This window comes from Lactuca saligna, chromosome 8 (assembly GCF_052625555.1).
Source record: "Lactuca saligna cultivar CGN05327 chromosome 8, ASM5262555v1, whole genome shotgun sequence".
NCBI lineage: Eukaryota > Viridiplantae > Streptophyta > Magnoliopsida > Asterales > Asteraceae > Lactuca > Lactuca saligna.
This window is the reverse complement of record NC_136424.1, coordinates 4,617,067-4,642,596: the sequence shown is the minus strand read 5'-3', so window position 1 is coordinate 4,642,596 and position 25,530 is coordinate 4,617,067. Positions and strand designations below refer to the sequence as shown.

The following is a 25,530-nucleotide window of genomic DNA, read 5'->3' as shown; positions in this document are numbered from 1 at the left end:
TTGAGCTAAAAATCACAACTTTAACAAAACTTCACTCAAGCTATTAATGAACCAGTTTTCTCATCTCAAACATTTACTTTCTTTCTTCTTTTCTACTGGGATTGATTGCTTTGAAGAGCATCACCAGAAGTGGGGATTTTCGGTCAATAAAGAAGCATCAGCCTCTACCTTTTCTACTAGTTCGAATTCCAATAAAAAAAACACCTACATCAGAGGTGTAGATCTTGTGAAATCCCAACAAACAGAAGAGCATCAGCCTCCTGTTTATTTTTTCTCCTTATCGAAAAAAGCAAGCAAACCTCATGGAAGTTGTGGGATCGATGCTACCCTTCGGCCGAGTGTGACATTTCTGGTTGAGCTGGCCACGAACAACGGGCGTGCACACTACCCCGTTGCTTCGTGGTGGCTCGTGGTCGTTTTCTCTCGTGCTCGACACAACAACAACAACCACCAAGCTCACAACCACCACTTTCGCCGGATTTTGTTGCAGAAACGCAACCTTCACTACCACCTCAACTAAAAAAGAAAAAAGGAAAAAAAAAAATGGCCCGACTCGCTACCACCCAAGAAAGGGTCCCATGGACAAAAGAAGAAGAAGAAAAGTTAGCGGAGGCGTGGGTGGCGGCTTCCAAAGATCCAATTGTAGGAGATAGTCAACCTTACGGAAGTTTTTGGGAGAAATTCCGAGCTATTTTCTACGAGTTAATGGAAAGTGAAACTCAAAACGCCGATCAAATTACGTCGAAATGGCGAGATATTTGACTAAAATGCACTGAGTTTGGAGGAATCTACAACAACCTCCTAAACATATGCAAAAGCAGCTCGAACGATTTTGATGTTTTCAAGGCAGCAATGGAGCAATTTGAAAAAACAACGCCAGCACGCACAACTTTTCCGTATATGAAATTGTTGCTAAAATTGAAAGACGTCCCTAAATGGAAAGAGCAAACGGAAGGAACTTCGCAATCTTCTAGTTCAAAGCGTTCGAGAAACCTCGATGCAAGTTCCCAACAATCGGACGGCCGAACACACATCAACATCAACGATGATCCGCTAGATCTTGAAAACGACTAACGTCTTCGTCGGCCCGTTGGAAGAAATAAAGAAAAAAAGCGGCGTCAACATCTTTGAATTCTAGTGTCATGGATATGTTTTGCGATAAATTTGATCGATATGTGCAACTTCAAGAAATGAAGGCCGAGATGATGACTCAGATGAAACAAAAAATGATCGAAGCATAATCATCATTTCAAGAGGCACAAGAAACGCTCCAAACAAAAAATGTTATGGAAATCTTGAAAATGAAAGCGGGTGACCTCGACGGCGAAGATTTGGAACTTTTCCAAGCAATGAAAGAGTCGCTTCGTGCCCGAAGTAGGCGTAGGGGGTAGTTTATTTTATTTATGGTTGAAAATTTTAGTTTTTTTAATGTTTTTTTTAAGTTTTTTTATTTTAACTAATGTAATTTTTATTTTTATTGTTAGTTTTTTTTATTTCAATTAATGTAGTTTTTATTTAATGTATTTTGTTATTTTAATTTAATGGAAAAACTAGTATTAAAAAAATGATTTTAATGTAGTTTTGAATTAAATTTAAATAAAAAAAATGAGATGGAGTTGTGTTTTAGTGGTAGGTATCCTATGCTAGTAGTAGGAGAATATGGTGCTGATATGACACCCACCCATATTTAGTATGTGGTGGGTATAACCGGACTTACCCTCCCTTGTGTGTTTTGCTATCATATCAGTCACGAGGCGGCCGGAAACAGCCATCGTCACCACTACTGTCGACGATAGCCTCCCGTTTACCATTTTCAGTTCATGTATCTTCTTCTCAATCAGACGAGGTTCGGAGAATCATTCCCCTTTTGTCTAAAATGCCGAACCAAGAAGCACCACTATTGCCTTTGCCATTTGTTTCAGCCCTCCAGGCTACCACTCGTCGCTGCTTTCATTCCCGTTCGTTCCAATCATGAACAAAAATGAAGAAGACGATCCCCTTTCCCATTTGTTAGAACTGTCGGACTAAGCACCACCACCACATCCTTCGATTTCCAAAACCCTTCCTCGATCTTTGTTTCGATTTCTCTGTCCTGCCTCCGTTCATTCTTCCTTACCATCGATCAACCAAGAAACGGATCCCTCTCATCCTTGAGATTGAAATCCCCCGTAGAGCCATCCGATTTGCCTTCGATTTCCTTTTCCCATGCTCCACAGATGAGAGGCGTATGTCTGCTTCGTTCACGTTTCTTTTGTTTCGTCAGTTCCTCTTCCCCGATCAGAAGAAGACGCAATCCCTCTTTTTATACATTTGATAGATTTGACACAAACAATCCCTTCATTGCTTTATTTTAACCAAGTGAACCCTTATTAGCATTATTCAATCAAACCTGGCCCCAATGGATTAAGTTATTACAAAAATGGTCTCTCTCTCTAGATATAATTTATCATAAAGCAGTCCTTTGTGTTAGTAAAACTTCAAAACAACTTTTAAAACTAAATTGTTTCAAAACAAGTCCATTTGACTTGAAATATTATAAAAATAGTCTCGGGCCTTGCTTTACTTCAAAAAGATGTCAAGATGGGGTTTCTTACATGAAGCTTCACCAAAACCGAGCTTAGATCGAGATCACGCTTCGAATGTGAGTTTCCACAAGCCCTCTTTTATAGTTTAAATATTTGGAGGAAAATACATGACTGTCTATTAAAGTTTTGATGATTCTCAAGTTTATACACATAATAACATCATACTTTATTGTTTGTCAAAAGTTTATGAAATAACAATCTAAAATGTGTAAATCATCATTCAGTTATATAAGTTATAGTAGAATGTTATAATTGACATAATTACACTTTCTTGTGATATATTAATTAATATTAATAAAAATCACAAGATTTTAAGTAGATTGATATAAAGATATAAGTTATACGATGAATCATAAACTGTAATACTTGTCGTATATATATACACAAATATGTTGAGAAAGCAGGAAAATACATTATACATATGACCAAATATGTTATTCAACATGATTATTATAAATGGAATGTACATTGCCTTAAACAATTGATAAACAAAAATTATACGAATACATAATAATTAATTGAAAATATACCTAAAATCAATTATTATTATTATACTCCCGGTAATCATGTAGAAATGATTTCCAAATAAAGGATATAGTTTATTTTTATAATGATTATAGAAATATAAATCATTTTAGTTGTAATATGAAATTCGTCATATGTGATAACATAATTGATTCTCGGATTTTAGGAGTTATTACCTAATAAATAATATATCATATCAATTATGCAACTTATCGAATATTATGGAAATCGTTGGTTTTCACGTTAGTTGAAAACTGGAAAATATTATAAAAATAGTCTTTAGGCTGCTCGAATTTTTTCATGATAGACAATAAGGTGTGAGAATATACCAAGTCTTATGAATCTCAAATACTAAAAGACTTAAATCAAAATCATTCCTAAACACCAAAGAATTATAAGTATTCTAAAGTCTTATATTGGAGATATTGTTAGGTTCCATTACACCCACTGGGCGCTTTATGTGAGTTATGTTTATTTATAAAAGCCTTATAAGCTAGGATCATTTCCTAAGTTATAGGTCCTGGTGCTCGGGGGTTAGATCTCGTGTGTGTATGTGTGAGAAAATTTATGAAAGGGGTGAAAGAGGGAGTTCTATGATGAGGTGTTTTTCATTACTGAGGATCAAAATCCTATGAGTTCTAACCGTTAATCCAGGAGGGGTCTTATACTATAAAATTCCGCACACGTCATAGATTTATTATAAAGACTTTGGTGTAGATCTATTATGTATGGAAAGATTTATGCGAGTTGATAATCTCCATACGTGGTTGCTAGCTACAACTTCGTTCGATGAGGCAACATGTGTCAGATGTTTCTTTCTTTGTTACTACACGACTATTCAAAACATTAGTAATGATCCAGATACATCCAATGTATTGTGCTATTATGGGGGAGGAACGCCTATAGTGTCGGTTAAAGGCTCATCTTAGATCCCAGATTTCCTTTGTTACCGTATAAATTTGCATTAGGTTAATACGGGTCATTGTTCACTCATACTAGTTGGAAGAGAGTGTATCTAGTGGGATGGTTTGTGACTCAAAATGATAAGTGTCAATACCATAAATTAAGTGATATAACACTTAATTAACAACTTGACACGATTGATTAAGGTTTATTAACTTATAATTAATAAATTATTTATATAAACCCATTATTTTTATATGAAAACACAATATTTATGTGTGAAGAGTTTCCCTCGGTAGTTAAGTTCGGTTTCAAATTATGTAAGATAATACTTAATTAATACCATGACACGAATTTACAAAGTTATAAATTCGAAACTTATGAGTTTTACATATAAACTATATAAATGCTTGTACAAGGTTTTAAGAGTAGATTTGGCTATTTTATGCTTTCACAAAGTATGATATGACTTTATTTTATATAAATTGGTATTCAAAATCTTTATATGAAAAACATTTTTGAAAAGCATTTTGGTCATCGGAACCGTAAAAAAAAATTTATAAGCTTGATTTCCTTATATATATATATATATATATATATATATATATATATATATATATATATATATATATATATATATATATATATATATATATATTACAAATGATGTATTTGTGGATTTGAGCAAATGATATTTCCAAATGAGTCTAAATATACTTTTATAACTCAATTGTTATATACTTTTGATAGAAAAGTACGTATTTATAAAAGCTAGACAACCAGATAAATTTTATAAAACATTTTTGAGTATAAAATGAATACTTTGTGTCAAAACCTATAGAACTCACAAACAATTTTGTTGACGTATCTTAATGCATGTATTCTCAGGTTATTTAGCAGGTCGGAAGTGGTCGCTCAGAAGAATCTCCATTATTTTTATTTTACCTTTGTAAACGTCGAATTGTTAAACGTGTGTCTTGATTTAGCAATAGTCTTGTCAATGTAATTTCTATTTTGGTAGTAATAGAAGATTATATTTCTATTGTTTAATTACGTCACGCACCTCGACGTTTCCACCGATGGCCGGGGATGTGACATATAAAGAAACTGAGTGGGTCGGGCTAGGGAGCGTGGTGAGCACATAGGGTTTTCAACCCACAATAATTAAGTTCTTTAATTATATATATTTCACATCAAATAATTTACCCGATTACCATTCCCGTTACTCTCACCTACTGATCCTAAAATACTGATCTCAAGGGATCTCCCATAGGGATAATCATCATCAACGGGTTGACAACACTGTTTAGAGGATTCCTTTAGCAATAAATGTCAATAAGTCAACCATTTAGGGGGGGGGGGTAGATAGAGTACATCAATGAATTTATAGTTCACTAACACCTACAAGTTGCGAGCCTATCAGCGTTCCACTGGACTGTTTAGAATAGTCTATGGTCGTTATCTATACTCTGTTAGATGACTGGTTCATCAAAAGTTAAGTCTTCTCATTATCATCTCATCATTTTCATCACCCACCACTACCCAATATATTTTATATAAATATATGAAAATACTTTTATGATTAAATCAAGTAAAATTATATAATTCATTTAACACACATATCAAGTAATATAGATAATAGGCACACATAACATTTTATCATCTAGATACTTTTATATCTATGTGTAAGCTAGAGTTAACTATTCACTCACTTGTTAAAGTGAATGACTGGAAAGTTGGGCAGCGTTTCGCTTCAACACTTGACTTTTCCTTTGATATGACCTAGATTCAATTATCACCAAATCTTAGTTTATTTCTTATAACTAATGATAGTCTAGACTCCTCAATAATCTCAATATCTACATCAAGATCTATCAATTAAGGAACAACCAGACAAGACCATATCGGAGGTAGGGTCCGCTTGGTATACAAAGTATACTATTTAAAAATCTCACTTTAAACACCTCACTAAATACAACGTATACATCATCCCCGTAAGTAGATCAATCAGTAATATGACGTTGGAATCACTAACAAATCTTATTTATAAATTCATAACATTGACTATGAATTTAAATATAAATTACACTAAAATCATAAAGAGTGTAATTTAACTTACAAAAATTCCCTTGACAAAAGTCCTAAAATTTTACTGACAGAGCTCCTACTTGATGGCTTGTAATGCCCTGATCTTCAGGTAATTGAATTACATAAGAACTTTCTTGATTTCAAGATCTACTCGATGAGTTGGTAGCCCTACTCGTCGAGTAGCAGTGGATTGGCTCGCGTGTTTAGTAATCTACTCCACGAGTCAAAATAGGGACTCGATGAGTAGGAGCTGGAAAATAAAACCCTAAATCCCGGGGTTTTGGCACCCTATTTAAAGGTTACATATTCCCCTTAGCCTCTCTCACTGCCTCTCTTGGATCCAGAAACCCTAATTCGTGTTTACCCTCTTTTGTGTGTGCTTTTTACCTTGAAAGAAGATCCTTTGGAGTTAAGAGCTTGGAGTAGAAGTTGGAGCTAGTGGCTGTTGTAGATCCGAATTCTTCTTTGCCTGGGCATCATTTTGATGGTAACAAGTTGTTACCTTGATTCTCCTTTGATTAGAACCCCTTATGGTTGGGTTTAGAGCCCTTTTTAGGGTTTTGTGGTGATTCTCTGTGTTGGGTCAAGATCTGGGGTTGCAACCTCGAATCTGAGCTCCTTTAGCCTCCCTTTATCATAAAGTTCAGTAATTGCTAAGTTATGACATATCCCATTTCCTTAAGCCACTCCTTTTAGCTTGTTTTGGGTCATATCATATTGCATGCACATAAAGTTTGCAACTTTACGTGATAATCATGCCCTAGAAGCTTAGATCTGTAGTTTGGAGCCTTTGCATGACTTAAAAAGCTTCTTTTTGGATGAATGATTTAAGGTACTCGACAAGTCTCATGGTCGACTCGGCGAGTCATTTGAAGATGGTCATGGACTCGACGAGTTGGATAAACAACTCGATGAGTCTGATAAAGATTGCCTTAGACTCGGCGAGCCTGTAGAGCAGCTCGGCGAGTCGGTTAGGATTTTCCCAATCATTAAGTGTGTATAAACTTGTCGAGTTGCACGTGGAAAACCTCGACGAGTGGTCTCATAGCTTCGATCGCGAGGCTTGGGAACTCGATGAATCACTCTGGTGACTCAGCGAGTGGGTGAGTATTAAAGAAACTCGGTGAGCAGCTGAGGGTACTCGACGAGTTAAGGCCAACATGGACTGTTGACCTTGACTGATGACTTTGAATTTGACCATGAGTTGACCCTTTGACTTTTGAGGACAGTTTTGGAAAGATTGGAGATTTACGAGTATGGTTCGTAATAAATATAGGTGGTGGTGTTCGTGTTAGTGATCTGAGAGTTGGAGCTTCTTCTCGCGAGACGACATTGCAAGGTGAGTTATCCTCACTATACTCAAGGGTATAAGGCACCAAGGTCGGCCCTTTGGAATGTATCTGGTTAGGTTATGCTAGTATGATCTATTAGATCGGTATCCTAGAGGGTGGGATAATGTTATATGATATGTAGTATGAATTGCTAGACCGGTATCCTGGTAGATAGGATGATATGATGAGCTATGTGGTATGATCTGTTAGATCAGTTTTGTCGGTAGACTGTTATGTGATTATCTGTTATATGTGCACATATATGTTTAGTGGTTGAGGTTTATCTGCTTCGTGCGGAGGCCAATAGACCGGGGCATTCCAACCTATTGGTTGAGGGTCTGTGGTATTCCATCCCGAGGATGATTGGACCCATAGTGTGTTGGCATTCCAACCTGCTGGTTGAGGGCCTAGGGTTTTCCAACCCGATGATTGACTGGACCTATTGTATATTGTATTTATGATAATTTGTATATTTGTGAGTATGGGTATTTTATGGGAACTCACTAAGCTTTCGGGCTTACAGTTTCAGTTTATTGTTTCACGTACATCAGGGGATCGAGGCAAGGCCAATGCTTGATCGTACCGCTCCTCACATTTTGATATGTATTCTGGGGAAAACTCTGATAGAGACTATTTTGGAAACAAATTTTTAGTAATTATTGGTTTTTAAATGTTTTTGGAAAGTTTAAATTTGGCTTAAAATTTATGGGTGTTATATGGCTACTATTTGCGGGGCACTTAGGCAATGCAGAGCTTCGCTGGAATACTAACACTAAGGAAGTTTTAGGGCTAGAATCGAAAGCAACCGAGAGAGAAAACAAGTGAAAGGTGTGGAAAATTTTTGGACTTCGAAAGATATTTATACACGAAAAAAGGTGGAGCGTGTCGTGCACCCTGTTTGTGCGTGCCGCGCTTTATGTCAGAGGGCTGACATGGCAGTCATCTAACGGTGACATGTGGCGAGTTCTTAAGGTTTGTCAGAGGCACGCCGCATCCTCTATCTGTGCACACGGCTGCACGCAGATTTTTATAAAATGTTATAAAACTCATATCTTCTTCATATGAGCTCCGTTTTCGATGCGTTTTATATCTGAGCGTGGCTATCGATGAGATCTACTACTTTCATTTAGACTACTTCGGCTAATTTTGACTTTATTTTCAAATTTATTCTTTTAACAGGCTTATAATGTTAAAGTTCATTAAAAAAATCATAATTCTCTCGTCCGACGTCCATTTCCGACTGTCTTTATATCGACAGATAGGTATTGACGATATTTTCAATTCTCGTTTAGAATACTATGCTAATAAGCGATCTATCTCCGATTCACCATTTACGATCTCTGTAACCATATTGGGAAGACGCGAAACTTCAACGCATCACAACTTCTTCGTTATAAGTCGGATTAGAGTGTTTTTTATATCTCCAGAAACCTCATCACGACTACTTCCTCTTTCATCATTCATCATAATTATTATTCTATTTTGGACGTATGTTTAATTTTCTATTTTATTATATTGTTTTAAACACGTATACTACACATAACTACGTAAATCACATAATACTCAGATAATTATTTTTAATAACTTCATAAGACTACTCCCATTCACAACCAAAACCAATCCAACTATCCATTAAAAAATAAAATTATGTCTCTTCTACATCTAACTTTTCACACCCATTAACAACCCAATTCAAACTAGGGATGAGATTTAAAATCGGACTGGAACCGGAATCGTTAAAACCCGAATATATAGAACCGGTTCCGGTTCCGAGTTTAAAAATTTGCTTTATCCGGGTACTCGGTAATCCGGATTTGGTCCATCAGGTCTGGGTAAATTGGGTCTAAGAACCGGAACCGATGTTAGGAACCAGAACCAGTTTTAGGGGCTAGAACCGGTTTCTGTGAAACGTTTAAAACATGCATATCTCATTCGTTTTAACTCGGATTGACATACGATTTTTTCCAACGTGTAATTTAGAGTTTGTACATGATTTTAGAATATGAATTTGTCATTTTTAGTTTTATATTCATTGATTTATAGTGTCCCAAAGTCGATGTCACACCCCCAAACCAGAATGGCGGAAACATTCGGGGGTGAATGACTTCACGTAGTATCACAACAATTGAATATTGTAAAGAAAGTAACACAACCAACATATATATATATATATATATATAATGAAAACGTATATTGTTGCGTTATACATGTTATCAAAAGAATATTACAATATGATGATAAATGTTCAATAATAAAAACATCCTTTGTGTTCCTTCTCCCAAAAGCTGGTAGTTACCTGTATCACTGATTCCCTGAGAAATACAAGTGGTTTTGAAAAAGTGTCAACAATTAAGTTGGTGAGTTCATGAGAGTCTCGAGTTGAAAAGTATATCCTTTTTGGTAGGAGATTGGTAAACGAGGTTTTCAGAAAACCCCATATTTTCTTGTAAGTGATTCAAAAAGTTCCCCAAAGTGGGGTTGTGTTGGTATCTTTTGTACGTGAATGATAAAAAGATCTTTGTATGAAATATAATATAGAAAACTGCAATGCACATATGAATCCCGTAAATCAATCTTGTTTTATACTTTTTATGTGAGTTTTATAACTATGCTATTGACACAGACGGCCTGTAACAACATTCTTCAGGTGTTGCAGTGTTATGACATTTGTCACCCCAGACCTGCCAGTCTAACTATAGCTAGTAGTTTAGGTGCGGGATTGTCAATCCCGTATAGATCTATACACAAGTATCACGCTCTCCTTCCAAGAGATTATGGTATATAATACAGGACTTGAAATGCATACAAAAATGTACGTTGAAGTTTGAATATCTCACATTGCCTAGTATAAGTAGATTTACAATGAAATGACCTTACTTCTTTTGAAAGTGTTTCGTTTTTCAAGATGTATATGTAAAATGTAGGATTGACTTGTTAACTATACCCATTATAGTTTTTCAGATAGTATGTTCCATTTAGTAGAAATAACTTAGTGACATAATAGCTCTTGTATACATAAGATGTTTGTATCGATATTCGAAGATAGAAATTTCATTTATGTTTATAAAACGATACTTTAACGTGTAATGTACTTGTATTCCCCCCCTAAAACATGAAAAAGAATTGAAAAGTAGGGGTATGAACTCACTCGTTAAGTTTGAAGAGAGAGACTAGAGTTAAGTAGAACTTCGATCGCGGATAGTTGCGTAGTCGGGCTCTTCGGGGATCTCTGCAACGTAAATCTTTCGTCGGGGGCTCGAGTGCGGAAACCGAGGTGAGGGGAGGGTCTCTGGAGCTTAGAAGTATGAGAGAATGACTGAGGGCTTGTGATTTGTGTGCAAAAACTCGAGCTTATGCCTTCTATTTATAGGGCTGGAAACCCTCGTACGCGGCGCGTACCTCCGAAGTACGCGGGGTGTAGTCAGTACGCGGGGCGTACTTCGGTTACGCGGGGCGTAACAATGCGTCATGGCTTACGACTCCTGGCTAGCTAAGCGTAGCTTGGGCGGGCCGATGGGACTCGACTCTGGGTCTAGTACGCGGGGCGTACTCCCAGAGAACGCGGGGCGTAATCCGGCCTGTCCTCTTCTAAATTCCGTAACTTTCGCGTACGAGCTCCGTTTTTCGTGTTCTTTATATCCACGCGTAGGTGAGATTATGCTCTACAACTTTCATTTAGACCCCGTCAGCTAGTTTTGTCTTTATTTTTAATGATATATTTTTAATAGGCCGGGCCTCCTAAAGTTCGTTAAAAACTCATAGGTTCTTTATGCGACGTCGGTTTTTGTTTGTCTTCTCATCAATTTGTTCCTATTGCGGAGATCTTCAACTCTCATTTGGATAGCATTAGCTAATTTACACTCGATCTTAAATTCGAGTTTTTAGCCCTCTACTACTGTTACGAAACTTCGAAAATTCGTAACTTCTTCATACGAGGTCCAATTTGGGCGATCTTTTTATGCACGCTCACCTTTTAACGAGATCTACGATTTTTGTTTAGATACTTAAGGCTAAAATGCACATTATTGAGATTTTACTTTTTACGTCAAATAATTGTTTTAACGGCGTGTCATAATTATACGAGTGGTTATAATTTCTTCAATATAACCCGATTTTGAGCGTTCTTTATGTTTTCGGAAACCTTGACACGTTATCTAGTATTTGATGCATCCCAACTTAGATATTTGAATACTTTATTTTCAAGGTTAATTTAATTGTATTTGACTTTTGAGCGTTACAATGCTTTTGGAAAATATAGGGTTGTCACAGTCGACATATCAAAGCTGGAAGTTTTTAGTTTTTCAGCTTTTTGTATTTTGTGAAAGTTTTAAAACATGCATATCCATTTCCTTTGAAGTCGGATTGACGTACAGTTTTTCCAACTTGCATTTTAGAGTTTGTACATGATTTTAGACTATAATGTTGTCTTTTTTGGTTTAATATTTAATGACTTACAGTCCTCCAAAGTGGGGATATCAAAGCTGAAAATTTTGAACTTTTTAGCTATTTGTTTCTGTACTTTGTATTTTGTGAAAACGTTAACACGTGCATATCTCATTTGTTTAAAGTCGGATTGACATGCAGTTTTTTCCAGAGTGTAATTTAGAGTTTGTATATGATTTTCGACTATAATTTTGTCAATTTTGGTTTCATATTCAATGACTTACAATCTTCCGAAGTTGGGATATCAATATGAAAATTTTCAAAATTCAACCCACTAATTAGTAAGTAATTGCCAAAAAATTCCGGTTTTTTCGCGTTTTCCGGTTCTAAACCCGCTTTATCCAGTTACAACCTACTCACTATGATGTTTCCGGATTTTCTGGTTCTATACTCACTTTACCCGGAACCGAACCGGAACCGGTTCCTGTACACCGGTCTGGTTTCCGATTCTACAAAATACAAATTCAAAAGATATTAGAAATAGAGAATCGGGATTGAACTGTTGAAGTATATCAATATTATATTCTATTTATAAATAAATTCTTTTATGAAATTATATATATAATTTTTAATTTTTATTAGATAAAATAATTATAAAATCTTATTAGATAATACTAATATCTTTTATCTATAAAAAATTTGAGAAATTGATATATGGATGACACCTGGGTGAGATATGCTCCCAACTAGTGGGTTGGTACACCCACTCCATTGGTGGGTTTAACTATTTTTTTTTGCCAACCAACCGATTAAAACTATCATCAATCGGAGTAGTCTAAAAGGTTATAACCGTTGACCATTACAATTACATTATTTTATTAATGTCTAACGAAAAACTCGAGTATTACAGTATTTTAGACGAAACTTTGGGGAAGAAGACGCTATAAATGGTTTTGGGAGGTATTCAACCGGCTTCACCAAAAGATTGAATGGAAGTTTTTGTACCACGTGAGATATTGAAAAACTTGAAGAAGAATTTGTTGCCTTGAAAAAGAGTAGCATGTCTGTGAATGAGTATACAAAAGGCAAACATTAAAGGATTAAATGATATGAAAATAGGCTTCCATGAAAATGTGAATTAGCATTAAAATGTGCAACCACTTTTGATATGACGATTATTGTTGCACGTAGTGTTAAATATGTTAACAAAAGGCGAGCTATAGAAAGACACATTTGGGAAGAAAAAAAAGTCAAGAAAAAGTATCTTGGTTCCAATAAAAAATAACAATTTTCTTTGTCTTAAGTCATTTCCAACGGATTAAATATATGGAGAAGAAAGGAGCTTATTGGGTGGGTGGGGGGTGCACGATAAGTTTCATGCTATTTTGAAGAAAAATCCATATCGCAATAATGACATGTTGAGCAGCAAATGGGGTCAAATAACTAAGCGATGCAACAAATTCAACGATATTTACAACCGGCTTGAGACGCAACAACAAAGCGGAACCAACGACTTCGATTTGTTCAAATCTGCTAAGGAATAATATCGGGTTGAAATGAGTAATGTTTTCGACTTCGAAAAATCATGGGAAATGTTGCAAGCGGATCCAAAGTGGAATAAAACGCCTACATCATCGGAGGTTCAATCCAAAATGTCTCACAATTCTAGCTCGGTCGACGTGTCGGACGCATGGACTCACATCGACCTAAACGCCGATGACGATGGGATCCCTGATGATATCCAAGAGATATTCCCACCACGATGACCGCTCGAACGCAACAAAGCGAGGCGTGTTGCAAGACATATGGAGGAAGTGGAGGCGAGAGCAAGAAAGGCGTCGGAAATGAGAGCGAAATTTGACGAACACAACTTATTAATAAAAGAAAAAATGAGTTAAAACGCTGTCATTTGGAGTTCCTGGAAAGGCATGCACGGGAGAAGCATGAGCAAAAAGAGAGGGAACTAATGACATATCAGTTGTCAATTCTTCGGACGAACGAGGAAGGTTTGGCACCTGCTGATCTAACGGTGCTACAAGCGATGAATGAACAAATTAGAAAAAAAAAATTTGGGTTAATTAGGATTGTTGTGTGATTTTAGAAGTGATTTAAATGGTATTTTAGTTATGATTTTAGGTTTAAAATTATGTTTTTTTTTTTTTTTAATTGTAATCGTAATTTTAGATTTTAAATATTATGTCTTTTTTTGTTTTTAAAACTTATGTTTTATAAAAACATATTCATTTTAGTAGTTAAGAAAAAACATAAAAAGGAAAAAAAAAAAAAAAAAAACCAAAAATGAAAAAAACGAAAAAGGGAAAAAAAAAGGAAATAGAAAAAAAAAAGAAACAAAATTCAAAAAATAAATAAAAAATAAAACATATTTATTTTCAAAAAGTTGGTGTTGCATCTTGTTGCACATTTTCCTACTTGTTATAACGTCATTTACTTATGTGACATGTGAGATGACACAATTTGGTGTTGCATCTTGTTGCTCACACCCAATTATCTTAAAATTCTATTGCACCGGTGTATCCCTATTCAACTCCATACTCTCTCTCATCTGTATTATATTTACATGTAATCTATTAAATTCTCAGAGCATCTCCAACTCACTTCCATTTTCTAATTTTCTTCCATTTTTCCCCCCATTTCTCTCCAACCCTACCTCATTTTGGGGGAAATGAATAGTATAACATCATATTTTGTGTTATACTATTCATTTCCCCCAAAATGAGGATGAACTTTGAGTTGTCAGTTTTAGTTTCTCTTTTTATATATTTATACATTATTAGTTTATTTTATCTACTAATTATAATTTAAATGTATTATTTAATACTTATAACATTGTATTATGTATTAAATTATATTAATTAATTATAAATATAAAGTTTATGTTTTGTTTATCAAATTCATATGAAAATTCAAATACATATTGAAATTTTAAAATACGATAACGTATTTTACAAAAGCTTATAATTATGTGTTATAAATATTATCTTATTTATTTAATAGTATTGTAATGAAAAAAAATATAGATTATGTATTTGTCAAAACCAAATTAGTAGAAAGGGTATATGTAGGACCCCAATTCTGGTATGATATTTATATTGTTATTTATTGTTATTTTTCTTCAAGTTTTAAGGGGAACTCGACAAGTCAGTAGCTGGACTCGTCGAGTAGGGTCGCGATTTCGAGCACGTTTAAGTTGGCGACTCAGCGAGTCCATATTTCGGACTCGACGAGTCCACCAGTTCGGATGAAACCCTAATTTCAAGGGTTTGCACCCTATTTAAACAACTTTTGGGGCCTCTAGTCAGCCACTATCACCCCTCAGAGCATCATTCTCGAAACCCTAGAGTCTTTTTTTGCATTTTGTGTGATTTTGGTGTGTTCTTTGAAGATTTTGAGAGATAAAGGAAGGTAGATCAAGAGGAGAAGAAGGAGATCCTAGATCCTTGAGGAATTTCAGAAGAAAGTAAGGTATATCTTGGCCCTTTTCTGTTTCTATGCTTAAATCTCCTTTGTGAAGCCATTAAAGCCATTCTTGAACCATTTCTTAGCTTAGTAGTAGCATAGAGGACTCATGGAGTTGATTAACCTTCAGATCTAGCTAGGTTTGATTTCCAGGAGCTTAGATCTAGCACCTTTATGGATCCATTTTGCATGAAAGCTCTAGATCTACTATTATAGTGTGCTTTTAACCTTAAAACCTTCATTTGATGTTATTTACACGTAAAGTTGGAAACCTTACGTGTAAATCAAGTCCCAGGAATCCAGATCTATTAATGGCATGGACTAGTTTCAAGCAGAATCGAGTGTATATTATTTTCATGCATACGACTCGGCGAGTCGAATCGCGAGTCCCCTGTGTTTCCTTTTTCGAGTTATGCCGAGTGGAACCAGTCAGTGAGAGGTGGACTCGGTGAGCTAGAGGGTTAGACTCATTTGTGGAAGAACTTGACGAGTCCAAGGCCATCTTCATACTTCAAGAACAGACTCGATGAGTTGTTCATACAACTCGGCGAGTCACAGCTAGAATGATCATCTGATGAAGAAGAACTCGATGAGTTGTTCATACAACTCGGCGAGTCGGATGCAGATTGTCAGAGTGTTAGTAGCGAAGAGGAACTCGTCGAGTTTGCGCCAAAACTCGACGAGTAGTAGCGAGTGGAATCAAGGAAGTAAAAGTAAGGACTCGACGAGTTGGCGGCCCAACTCGACGAGTCAGGTCAACTGAATGTTGACTTGGACCAAGGGTAGGAGAGTCATTTTACCCTCGGTATTATTATTATCAGTATTTGATTGATGGTGCTCATGGATATTGTAGCCGGGGTGAAACCGGACACGCAGCAGACAGATTCCGGAGCAGTCCTTTCAGCAGCTAGGCTACGAGGTGAGTTTACTTCCAGTAGGAACGAGTCTAAGGCCACAATGCCGACCCGTTTAGTTAGTAGTAGTTTCCGGACTTCGGTCCAATGCAATTGTTAGTGTGTTTGATGCCTTCATGGTTCAGACAGGATTTATGTGTTATGTGTTCTAGGCTACGGCCTGGCGTAGTATGTAGTATATGAGTTTATGATGATGAGGGTTATGCTAGTTGATATGTGTTTATGCTATGCTATGATCAGTTAGTTCCGGACTTCGGTCCGATGCAGTCAGTTCCGGACTTCGGTCCGATGCAGCTAGTTCCGGACATCGGTCCGATGCAGGGGACAAGGTCCCAGTCAGTTCCAGACTATGGTCCGATGCAGTTTCCGGGCTTCGGCCCGATGTAGTGGGCAAGGCCTAGTATGTGTTTATATGTTATTGTATGGTATGTGGTAGTTTGGGGGAGCCCACTAAGCTTCGTGCTTACAGTTTCAGTTTTGGTTCAGGTACTTCCGCAAGTAAGGGGAAGAGCTCGGGTTGATGACATCGCACACACCACAACTTCAGTCTTTATCCTGGGAGTTTGTTTTGATTTGTAGTTTGATTTGATACAGTTGTTTCACGACATTTTATTATGAGTTGAGATATTTGACATATGTTTTTTATGATATGACAAACAGTATATGATTTTTATTACTATTTAAACAAAAAAAAAATTTGGTCGTATTTTGGGATGTTACAGTATAATTGACAATCTATATAAGTTGGGGAAATAGAATATACTATGAATATATTTTTTTGGGGTAAAAATAAGGTAAAAAATGAAGTAGGGTTGGAAATGAAACACTATTTATCTTATTTTTTACTCTATTTTTTGGAGGAAAATAAGAGTAGATTGGAGATGATCTCATACAATTTCTATTGTGGATGACCTAATGAAAACAGTGTAGCAATAATAAGCGTGACAAACATTGGAAGAAAATTTGGAGATAAAATGTTTTTTAGCTCTGATAATGAAATGATATTTGTGTGATTATTATTTTGAAAAAAAAAAAAAAGACACAAAATGATTTTTGAATTTAGAATTTTAATGCAAAAGATGTCAAAACATTATAATTTACTCGAACAAAAGTTCTAATTTCTAAAAATCTCACAAACAAATTTAAAATTTGTGTCGAGTGTTACTTAAATAGACCCGTGGGGAGTTATTTCAAAAATCAAAGCACACGCATGACACGCACACCTTTGCTCGCTTAAGTTTCCACAAACTCTCCCTGTAAGTTTCCCCTTGTGTTCTAGGGTTTGCATTGTCGTAATCGAATTAGGACAGAAAGAAGACCGGATCAAAGTCAATATACACAGATCGGAGAAATTCGTCGAAGATGGAGAATCCGAGTATCTTGTCGTACGAAAAACTCGAAGGGGTAGCCTGTTGGGTCGGCAACAACGTGGCATCGGCGTTCTTCGCGTCGCTGGAACGTTTCTCCTGCGTCAACCTGAATACTTCCGATTCCGACGATGAGAACGAAGAAGAAGCCAAAGATCGTCCTCTCATGCAAACAAATATCCAATTTCCAGCATCCGATAGTTCCGCACACACCCCCACCTCCGTCGAGCATCTCCCCGTGTAAATCGTTCTTCTCATCTGGTGATCCTATCCAGAATCCAAGAACAAAAAGTATGTACTTGAGTTTTCGATGTTATTCTTGATATTGTCGTATAATTGAGTTGATGTGATTCTATTGTAATGCTACGATCTGTTAATTACGGTTTCACTTTTGGTTGAACTTCTTACGTCGCTGGATGATATATTTTTTATTTTCTTTCGAAAATTATTGTATCTTGTGTTGGCCCTCCGCTTTGAAATGGTTTTCGCAAATCATTGTATCATGTTGTCATTAAACTACGATTCAAGCAAATTGTAGATGTTCATTATTTGATACTATGAGAAATTCAGAATGCTAAAGTGTCATTATGTTTCCTTGGTTCTAAATCCTGCATTATCCCCAAGAATGATATATCATTTGTTCTTATCAAATACAGTTTGGTATAGAATTAGTATCCAACTGGGTGTTATTGGAATTTGCATGTTGATTCTTGTTCTCCGTACACTGGCTGTTGTTCCTTTTGAGTAATTTGGTAGAAACTGAATGAAATTTACGTAATTAGGAAACAAAATAAGTGCATGATTGGTTGATAAATGTTGATCTATTTTGCCACAAAATCATTAGAGCCAAAATTATAGATACAGTTTGAAAACCTAATGAAGGGGTAGTTATGTACAATGGAGCTACTCCAGAAAATAACCCAATACCCTTTGCTAGTTGCTACTCTATAATCTATACGGCATCAAAATACAAAATACAGAATGCCAGACATGAACGACAGCTTTGTTAGTAAAGTAAACTGTAAAAGACAATAAATTATCACCCCTCCTCAATCTCCCACTAATAAAGTCATGAACGAACATATTTTGCTTTTTACCCCCATTTTTATCAGAAGAAAGCTTGGACCAAAAGTAAAAGCCATACAAGCACATAAAACGCCATTTCTGCCCATTTTGACCCCACTCTGTACTCAATCATTCATCACTGCTTCTCTAGCCCTCCCTAAAAAGTCACAACCAATCCCTTCCTGTTTCCGTACCTGCTGCCCGGATACAGGCCCCCACCTGCCCGGATGACTCCACCTCTACCCGGGGCCAGAACACACATGATTTTCTCAAATAAGCCTTGATTCAGAGAATCCCCCAAATCAAATAAGGCAGGATTGGCTGTTTTCTTTGTACCCCATGCTTAAACTGATGGTCTTGTTATGTTCATTCCACCAAGACTTTAACCTTTTCCCCTTTTTTTTTTTTAAAGGAAAAAAAAAATCTCAAACAGTAGCCGGTAGCCCGTGGTTGAGAAACGATCTGATCCGTCCATCCCATCCAGCTGTCACGATCACAAGACCCCACGTGTGACAATTATACGAACAAGAAGACGACGATCTTACAAATTTTTTATCAGATTTACGTAATGGAGTTGACATGGACATTGACATGGACATCGACAGTGACTTTGACAGTGATTTTGACATGCCAGGTGGAGGTGGCTGACTGGGACTGGCAGCCAGAAGTTTTTCTTCTGGCCATGTCGCAGAAGCTTTTGGTATCGACTCTGTAAAGTACTGGGAGAAGTAACATGGCGGCAACGAGCGGCACCACCCATCCTCCACCTCCCCTCCACCGCCCGCAAAACCGGACCATGGGACTGCAACCGAGGCATTAGCAGAGAAACATTCGTAGGATGTAACAGTCTTATTTTGGTCAAACGAAAGTCCTTTTTGATCATAGCAGTTCCAAATATATACATTTGAATCCTCGTTTGATGAAACTATGTGTTTTCCATCTGACGTGAAGGTTGCACAAATCGGATTTGTAGATGTCCTTTGACCTTTAAATTTCCCAACCACGTTGATCCCGTTGAGGATTCTGACTTGGGAATCCGCACAAATCACCATAAGTTTACTTGGATCTTGTGGGTAAAACTGTAATGTAATGTAATAACAATTTATCAGTGTTATGTTATTGAAGTGCGATATGAATTTAAACTCTAAAAAGACGAGGAAAAAATGATCACCTGGAAACCGATTATCCTCTGTGATTTCTTTTTACTATTTAGGTAAACCGATTCTTCCATTTGAAACTGATTTTCTGGTAAGCTGAAGAAACTACAACAACCGTTCATGGATCCGATGACACCACCCTGGAAAAAAATATATTTTTAATTTTAGTAATTGAAATGTATTATGAATGAAAATAGTATAGTATATAGTATAGTGTTGAACCTTTCCATCGGGAGTGTAAGCAACAGCCGTGACTATTTCACGTAGATCCATCCAATCGACCACTTGGCATTTAGAAACGGACCACATTCGGACTTTTCCATCAATGGAACCGCTTATAAAATAATTTTGATTCGAAGGCTGGAAAGCAACACATGTCACTGCATTTTGTATTTTGTTTTATCAAAATGTAAGTAAGTATGATGACGATGAATATAATATAATTAATCCATTTGAGACAAATTCAATACCGTAGTTGCTATGCGGGAAGACTCGAAGGCATTGATCGCTTCCAACTCTCCACAATCGAACCGTTTCATCAACCGATGATGAAAGAAGAAACTATAACATCAAAAACAAATTTTCAATCACTTTCCTCAAGATCAAAAAACCAGAGCTGTAGTTTTTCTTAATCATGATTGACGACACTCACGTTATTGTTGGACCATGAGAGATCGAGGACATGGCCGGTGTGTCCATGGAACTCGTGGACTGGTTTCTCTAGGATCCGGAAAATTTTAGGAGGAAAGATGACACAGGCTAAGTTTTTACTTTTTCTCATACTCTTCATCCTGCTAAGTTTCTGTTTCTCCTTCTCTTTCTCTTTGTCCGCCATTAATGGTGTCAATTCTGAAAGATTATTCACAGTGAAGTATAAACAAGAGGAGTCAACATCTGGAATATCAGTTTCATCGGATCTTTCATCTTCAACAACTTGCCAAACACGGACCACCATATCTTCTCCAGCACTAGCAAGATAACGCCCATCAAGACTAAATTTCATGGTTAAAATTGAACCTTCGTGAGCTTGAATATCTTGCCCGATAAATACAGCCGATAGTTCCTTTAATCTCTTCTTATTTTGACGAACTCTGACTCTCTGAACTTTCCCCCACTGGGGCTCCGGTGGTGGCGGAGGTGGTGGCATAAGTGCCAAACTATCAGACCTACGCGACGTCATTGACCGTAACCTACCAAAAAAATGACCTTTTACTCTGTTCATCGTCTTCACCATTGTCCCGGCGACCTTAAGCCTATCTGTCAAATTCTGAACAACCGGAGCTGGTATGATATCTGTTGTCGCCAATAACTTCCCTCCAATTTCTTCTTCTACTTTGCTCTCCCCACCGCCATTAGAATCTTCAGTTCTGGAAATTGTAGACGAAGAACATGTGGCATCGTCGCACCAGGCTGAATTAGAGGAACTAACCGGAGATTCTTCTTTCTCTTGTTGTTCATCATCTTCTACAACGGGGGTTCTCAGCACGGCTCCACTGGTCTGCATAATTCTATCGTCGATTTCGATTTCCCGTATCACCACATTGTCGTCAACCGTATCATTACATAGAATATGATCGTCTTCCTCGGAGCTTAAACCCATTAATCGAAGGAAAGTGTGCTTTCGTTGGAGAACACTTGTAGGAGCGTTGGCCCAGATATCATATTGGAAATCATTAGGCACAGAGTCGTCGTCGTCGTTGTCATCATCATCCCCATGGCTAATCTCGTCAGGTTCAGAAACAGGATGAGGCAGCGAGTCGACTGAGTCGGGAGCATCGAAAAATCGATACTCGTCTTCCTCGCATGAGCTATTCATGTTTTTGTTGTTTTTTTAATTCAGCCCATGAACGTCACCTCAAGAAAGCAAGCATTTTAAGCCCTAGGCAACGAACATACCAAACATATTAATTAAAAATTAAAACCCCAATAAAAAGATTACACACCAACCCAGATCAGTAAAGGCAATTATATATATTCTAACAGCTAATGTAATTATTTGTTGTTATTATATTTTATAATATTAAAGAACAACCAATATATCTGTCGTGGATCCAGATCCAACGCCCATTGAATCTCTCCGCGTTAACCATATCTCCATATGCTTTCTGCATTGGTAAATGGAACCTGGTCTCGTCGGTAGAAATTAACGTAAAACTCGTCGTTTTGAAGAACGATGACGACAGGGATTACATAATCATATGGGTCGATGAAGATTAAAACTAAAGTTACGGAAGAAATTACGTATAATGTATGTATATTATATGGAAGGTGGAAAGGAGATTGTTGTTTACCTTCTTCTTCTTCTTATTCTTCCTCCTTTGAATGAAAATGCCAAATGGGATTGGTATTGTATTGTAATTTGTAAGGGGTTAAATTTTATTAAAACTGTGAAAAAAAATGGAGAATTGGGGATTTTAATTTAATTAAAAGGGAGAAAGAAATAGAAATTCCTTGATATTCGTGAAGAAGGGATGGACCGATAAACGAGAAGTGGAGGTCTGTAAAAATTGGTGTTTGTGTTGTATAACCCTACATACATACTACTACTCTCCATTGTCCCTGTTCCATTACTTTTCTGTCTTTTTCTGTTTTTGATTAAATGGGGACAATAAAACCTTCCTCGATTTCATAGATTTATGGCCTTTTACTTCCTACTTAAATCTTATATATATATATATATATATATATATATATATATATATATATATATATATATATATATTTTATTTTTTTTATAAGATTCTCTTACAAACTTAACTTATTGTCCTCTCGTTAGCCAGATTTATAACAGTTTATAGGCCTATTTTATTTTTTAGCGTTGTTAAATATTATTGATGCATTCCAACATCAAATGTCAAAAATTGTATGTATAGTACATATTTTTTAAAATTAATTCAAATAGTCTCTAATATGCTTAATAGTTGTAAATTGTCTTTAAATTTGCTAATTAGTTAAAAAAATTATCTTTATCTTTACTATTATATAAAACATATTGTACGTTTTTTGAATTTTAAGAGGTACAAACTCTAATACATCATATACAATCATATTATGTTGGCTTACTAAACATATATTTGCATCCGTTTTAATTAACTAAAAACATTTTCTCTTGTATACTCTCATTGAATACCCTTAAACCCTAAAAAAATGATGGATAACCGTTGTCATTTTCCTCATCCTTATCTCTCCCACATTAGAATCGCATCGGACCACCGTCTCTCTTCCTTCAAGCCACTTTTCTGGAAAAGAATCCTTACTAGAATCCATATTTGCCTCCTCCTCTTCCTGTTCCTTCTTCTCCCCTCTCTCTCTCTCTCTCTCTCTCTCTCTCTCTCTCACCTAACTCCACCACCACTCCACCACCCATCCTCAGAGAACTTGTAATCGTGGTTGCCCCTACATCCGCCACTAACCAGGGGCTTGCCCTCGATGACCACCATCCTCGAACTCTACCAACGGTGGATTGTCTCCTACAACCGAACGTCATCTCAACCATCGCTCTCTAACCTAACTCACCACTCCACCACTCATCCTCACAAATGCTAAAACAGTTGTTGCCCCCAAATCCTCCGGCTATCTGTCCTCTCTTCAAACCATAAGGTATAAGTATCATTCCTTCTTCAATCAATTCAAAAAATGATTTTTTTCTTAGCACCACCACCAAGGTATGTGAGCAGATTTTTCATAATATTGTATGTTAGTCGTTTGGTAATTTAAACAATCAACCAACAATGTGTTGTCTAAGAGCATTGCACACCTTGTAAACCATCTTTTTGCTAGAAACCAAGCCAACTTTCTCAGGCTGCTTAATTTGTAAGTTAATACTCTCTCAATCATGGTTTATTCCATTGGAATATAAAAGATATGTTTTTGTTTTTTCTGAGAACGAATGCGATTTCTTCCATTTGTTAACTTTCCTGTCCTTACATGTGTATCTTTTTTTATTTGCAGACAAGGCACATAAATCTTGCAATGGAGGCTACAAAGAGGTGAAAATGGGAATATTTCATGTAAGAGTTAATAGTCTATGATTTTATTCTACTCTTTTGAAGCCTATTCATAGTAATTGGCTACAACCTTGTGTTTTGAATCTACAATATTTTGATTTTGCAAGGAATATGCCACAAATTTTAATTACGAAAGATTAGATGCAGCCAGATGCCGGTTAAATATACTTTAAAGCTCAATATTGCTCATTAGATGATTGGTTATAGGTTTGTGAACAAATGTTAGTATTTAAGCCAGATGCCGGTTAAATATACTTTAAAGCTCAATATTGCTCATTAGATGATTGGTTATAGGTTTGTGAACGAATGTTAGGGGCTGTATGGTAGCCTCTTAATTGAAAAATTAAGAGGCAACCTCTTAATATTTCAGATGTAGAGCGTTTGATAGCCTATGAATTAAAGGCTCTTAATTTCTCTAAATCCTCTTAAATTTTCAGACCTAAACTTGTATCTGAATAAAAAGAATACGCATCCTCCCTGTACTACCCTTGTATGAACGAACGCTTCCAATGCCCACTTTAACAATATCCTCTCATGTCTCCTCCCACCTCCGATAACTCCAATGCCAACAACCTCCTTCCATCATCGAACACCCCTTCCCATCGTAGAATCACACAACGCTGCTGCCCCATCGCCGATCTCGTACACCCACAAGTTTCGCACGGCTTCTGATATGAATCCCACCTCCATGAAATCGACTCCCACCGCCGAACTACGACCTCCGACGGCAAGCTCCGGCATCGCTGGTTCCAACCTCGAAAGCGCTGCTCTTGCCAGCGATGGTTCCGCCCTCAACGACGATGGGCTCCACCATACGGTCTCCGATCTCCTTCAATGGTCGGGTACGAAGTTGCTAAAATCACTCTAGATTTGTGAAATCGAATTGTTTTCATGTTTTGGGTTTTCTATGATGTGTTTGAATTGATGGTGAAACATAGCTTCATTCCAAATTTCTTGATTTAAAGCTGATTTTTGATGGTCAGGATGATGGTGGATGAAGCTTGTGACGTATTTTTTTTTTGCCAAAATTGTTCCTTTTCTGTCTCTCATTTGAGCAATTAGAACTTTAGGAATTGATGTTTGACCTTGAGCAATTAGAAATTTGGATGAAACTGATTGTATGTTCCTTTCTGTCTCTTCTGAAAATATATATAAGAGTATATTTGTATGAAACAAATGTTGAATGTACCATGTTTATGCAATGGGATACTGCTGGACAAGAAAGGTTCACCGGTAGCTAACCACATATCACTGATTTGGAACACAAAGAATGAATGGAATGGTTTCAATTTTGTGATTCATTTATACTTGTCTATCAAGATGTGTAAATGAATGGGGTTGTGTACATGTAATAAGCATAAAGTTCAGGTTGTTTTCATACTTTCACCTCTTTATATTGGAGCATTGTTTGATTTGATTTGTCAAATATTTATTTTGGTTTGATATTTTTTTTAATTTGGATTTTGTATTATGTTTATACTTTTTTTTTATAATTCTCAAGAAGTTTGTTTGGTTATTATAAATTGAAACATTAAATTCCACAAAAAAATAACACTGAAGGGTAAAATGGTCATTTTATAATTCAACATAGCAATTCAGAGGTTCCAACCAAACAGTATATTAGAAATTCAGAACTTAAAGTTTCAGACCCTCTTAGAAATTCAGACCTCTTAAAAATTCAGATCTTAAAAATTCAGATCCTGCCAAACAGCCCCTTAGTATTTGAGA

The 25,530-nt window shown here is 36.5% G+C and overlaps 1 protein-coding gene across 2 annotated transcripts; it reads right to left on the bottom strand.

Annotated features, from left to right (window-relative positions):
- Positions 1 to 18,379: 18,379 nt before the first annotated feature.
- LOC145010739 (uncharacterized) lies at positions 18,380 to 22,297 on the bottom strand. 2 transcript variants are annotated; one of them, XM_078969257.1, is made up of 6 exons: positions 22,087 to 22,297; positions 20,448 to 21,674; positions 20,266 to 20,356; positions 20,018 to 20,175; positions 19,810 to 19,935; positions 18,380 to 19,717 (listed from the first exon to the last, which is right to left on the bottom strand). In XM_078969257.1, exons 2-6 carry the CDS (start codon positions 21,609 to 21,611, stop codon positions 19,064 to 19,066), a joined length of 2,193 nt encoding a protein of 730 aa, XP_078825383.1. In that variant the 5' UTR covers positions 21,612 to 21,674; positions 22,087 to 22,297; the 3' UTR covers positions 18,380 to 19,063. The 2 variants fall into 2 exon arrangements, with proteins under 2 accessions (XP_078825383.1, XP_078825384.1); XM_078969258.1 differs by lacking the exon at positions 22,087 to 22,297 and having other exon boundaries at positions 20,448 to 22,070.
- Between the last annotated feature and the right edge of the window lie 3,233 nt (positions 22,298 to 25,530).

What these genes read in the sequence shown, in the direction of transcription:
- LOC145010739 (XM_078969257.1), bottom strand. Translation starts at nt 21,611, where the DNA reads ATGAATAGCTCATGCGAGGAAGACGAGTATCGATTTTTCGATGCTCCC. An exon ending in CTTCCCGCATAGCAACTACG is followed by an intron (nt 20,176 to 20,265) that starts GTATTGAATTTG and finishes TACAAAATGCAG; the next exon opens with TGACATGTGTTGCTTTCCAG. An exon ending in AGAGGATAATCGGTTTCCAG is followed by an intron (nt 19,718 to 19,809) that starts GTGATCATTTTT and finishes ATTACATTACAG; the next exon opens with TTTTACCCACAAGATCCAAG.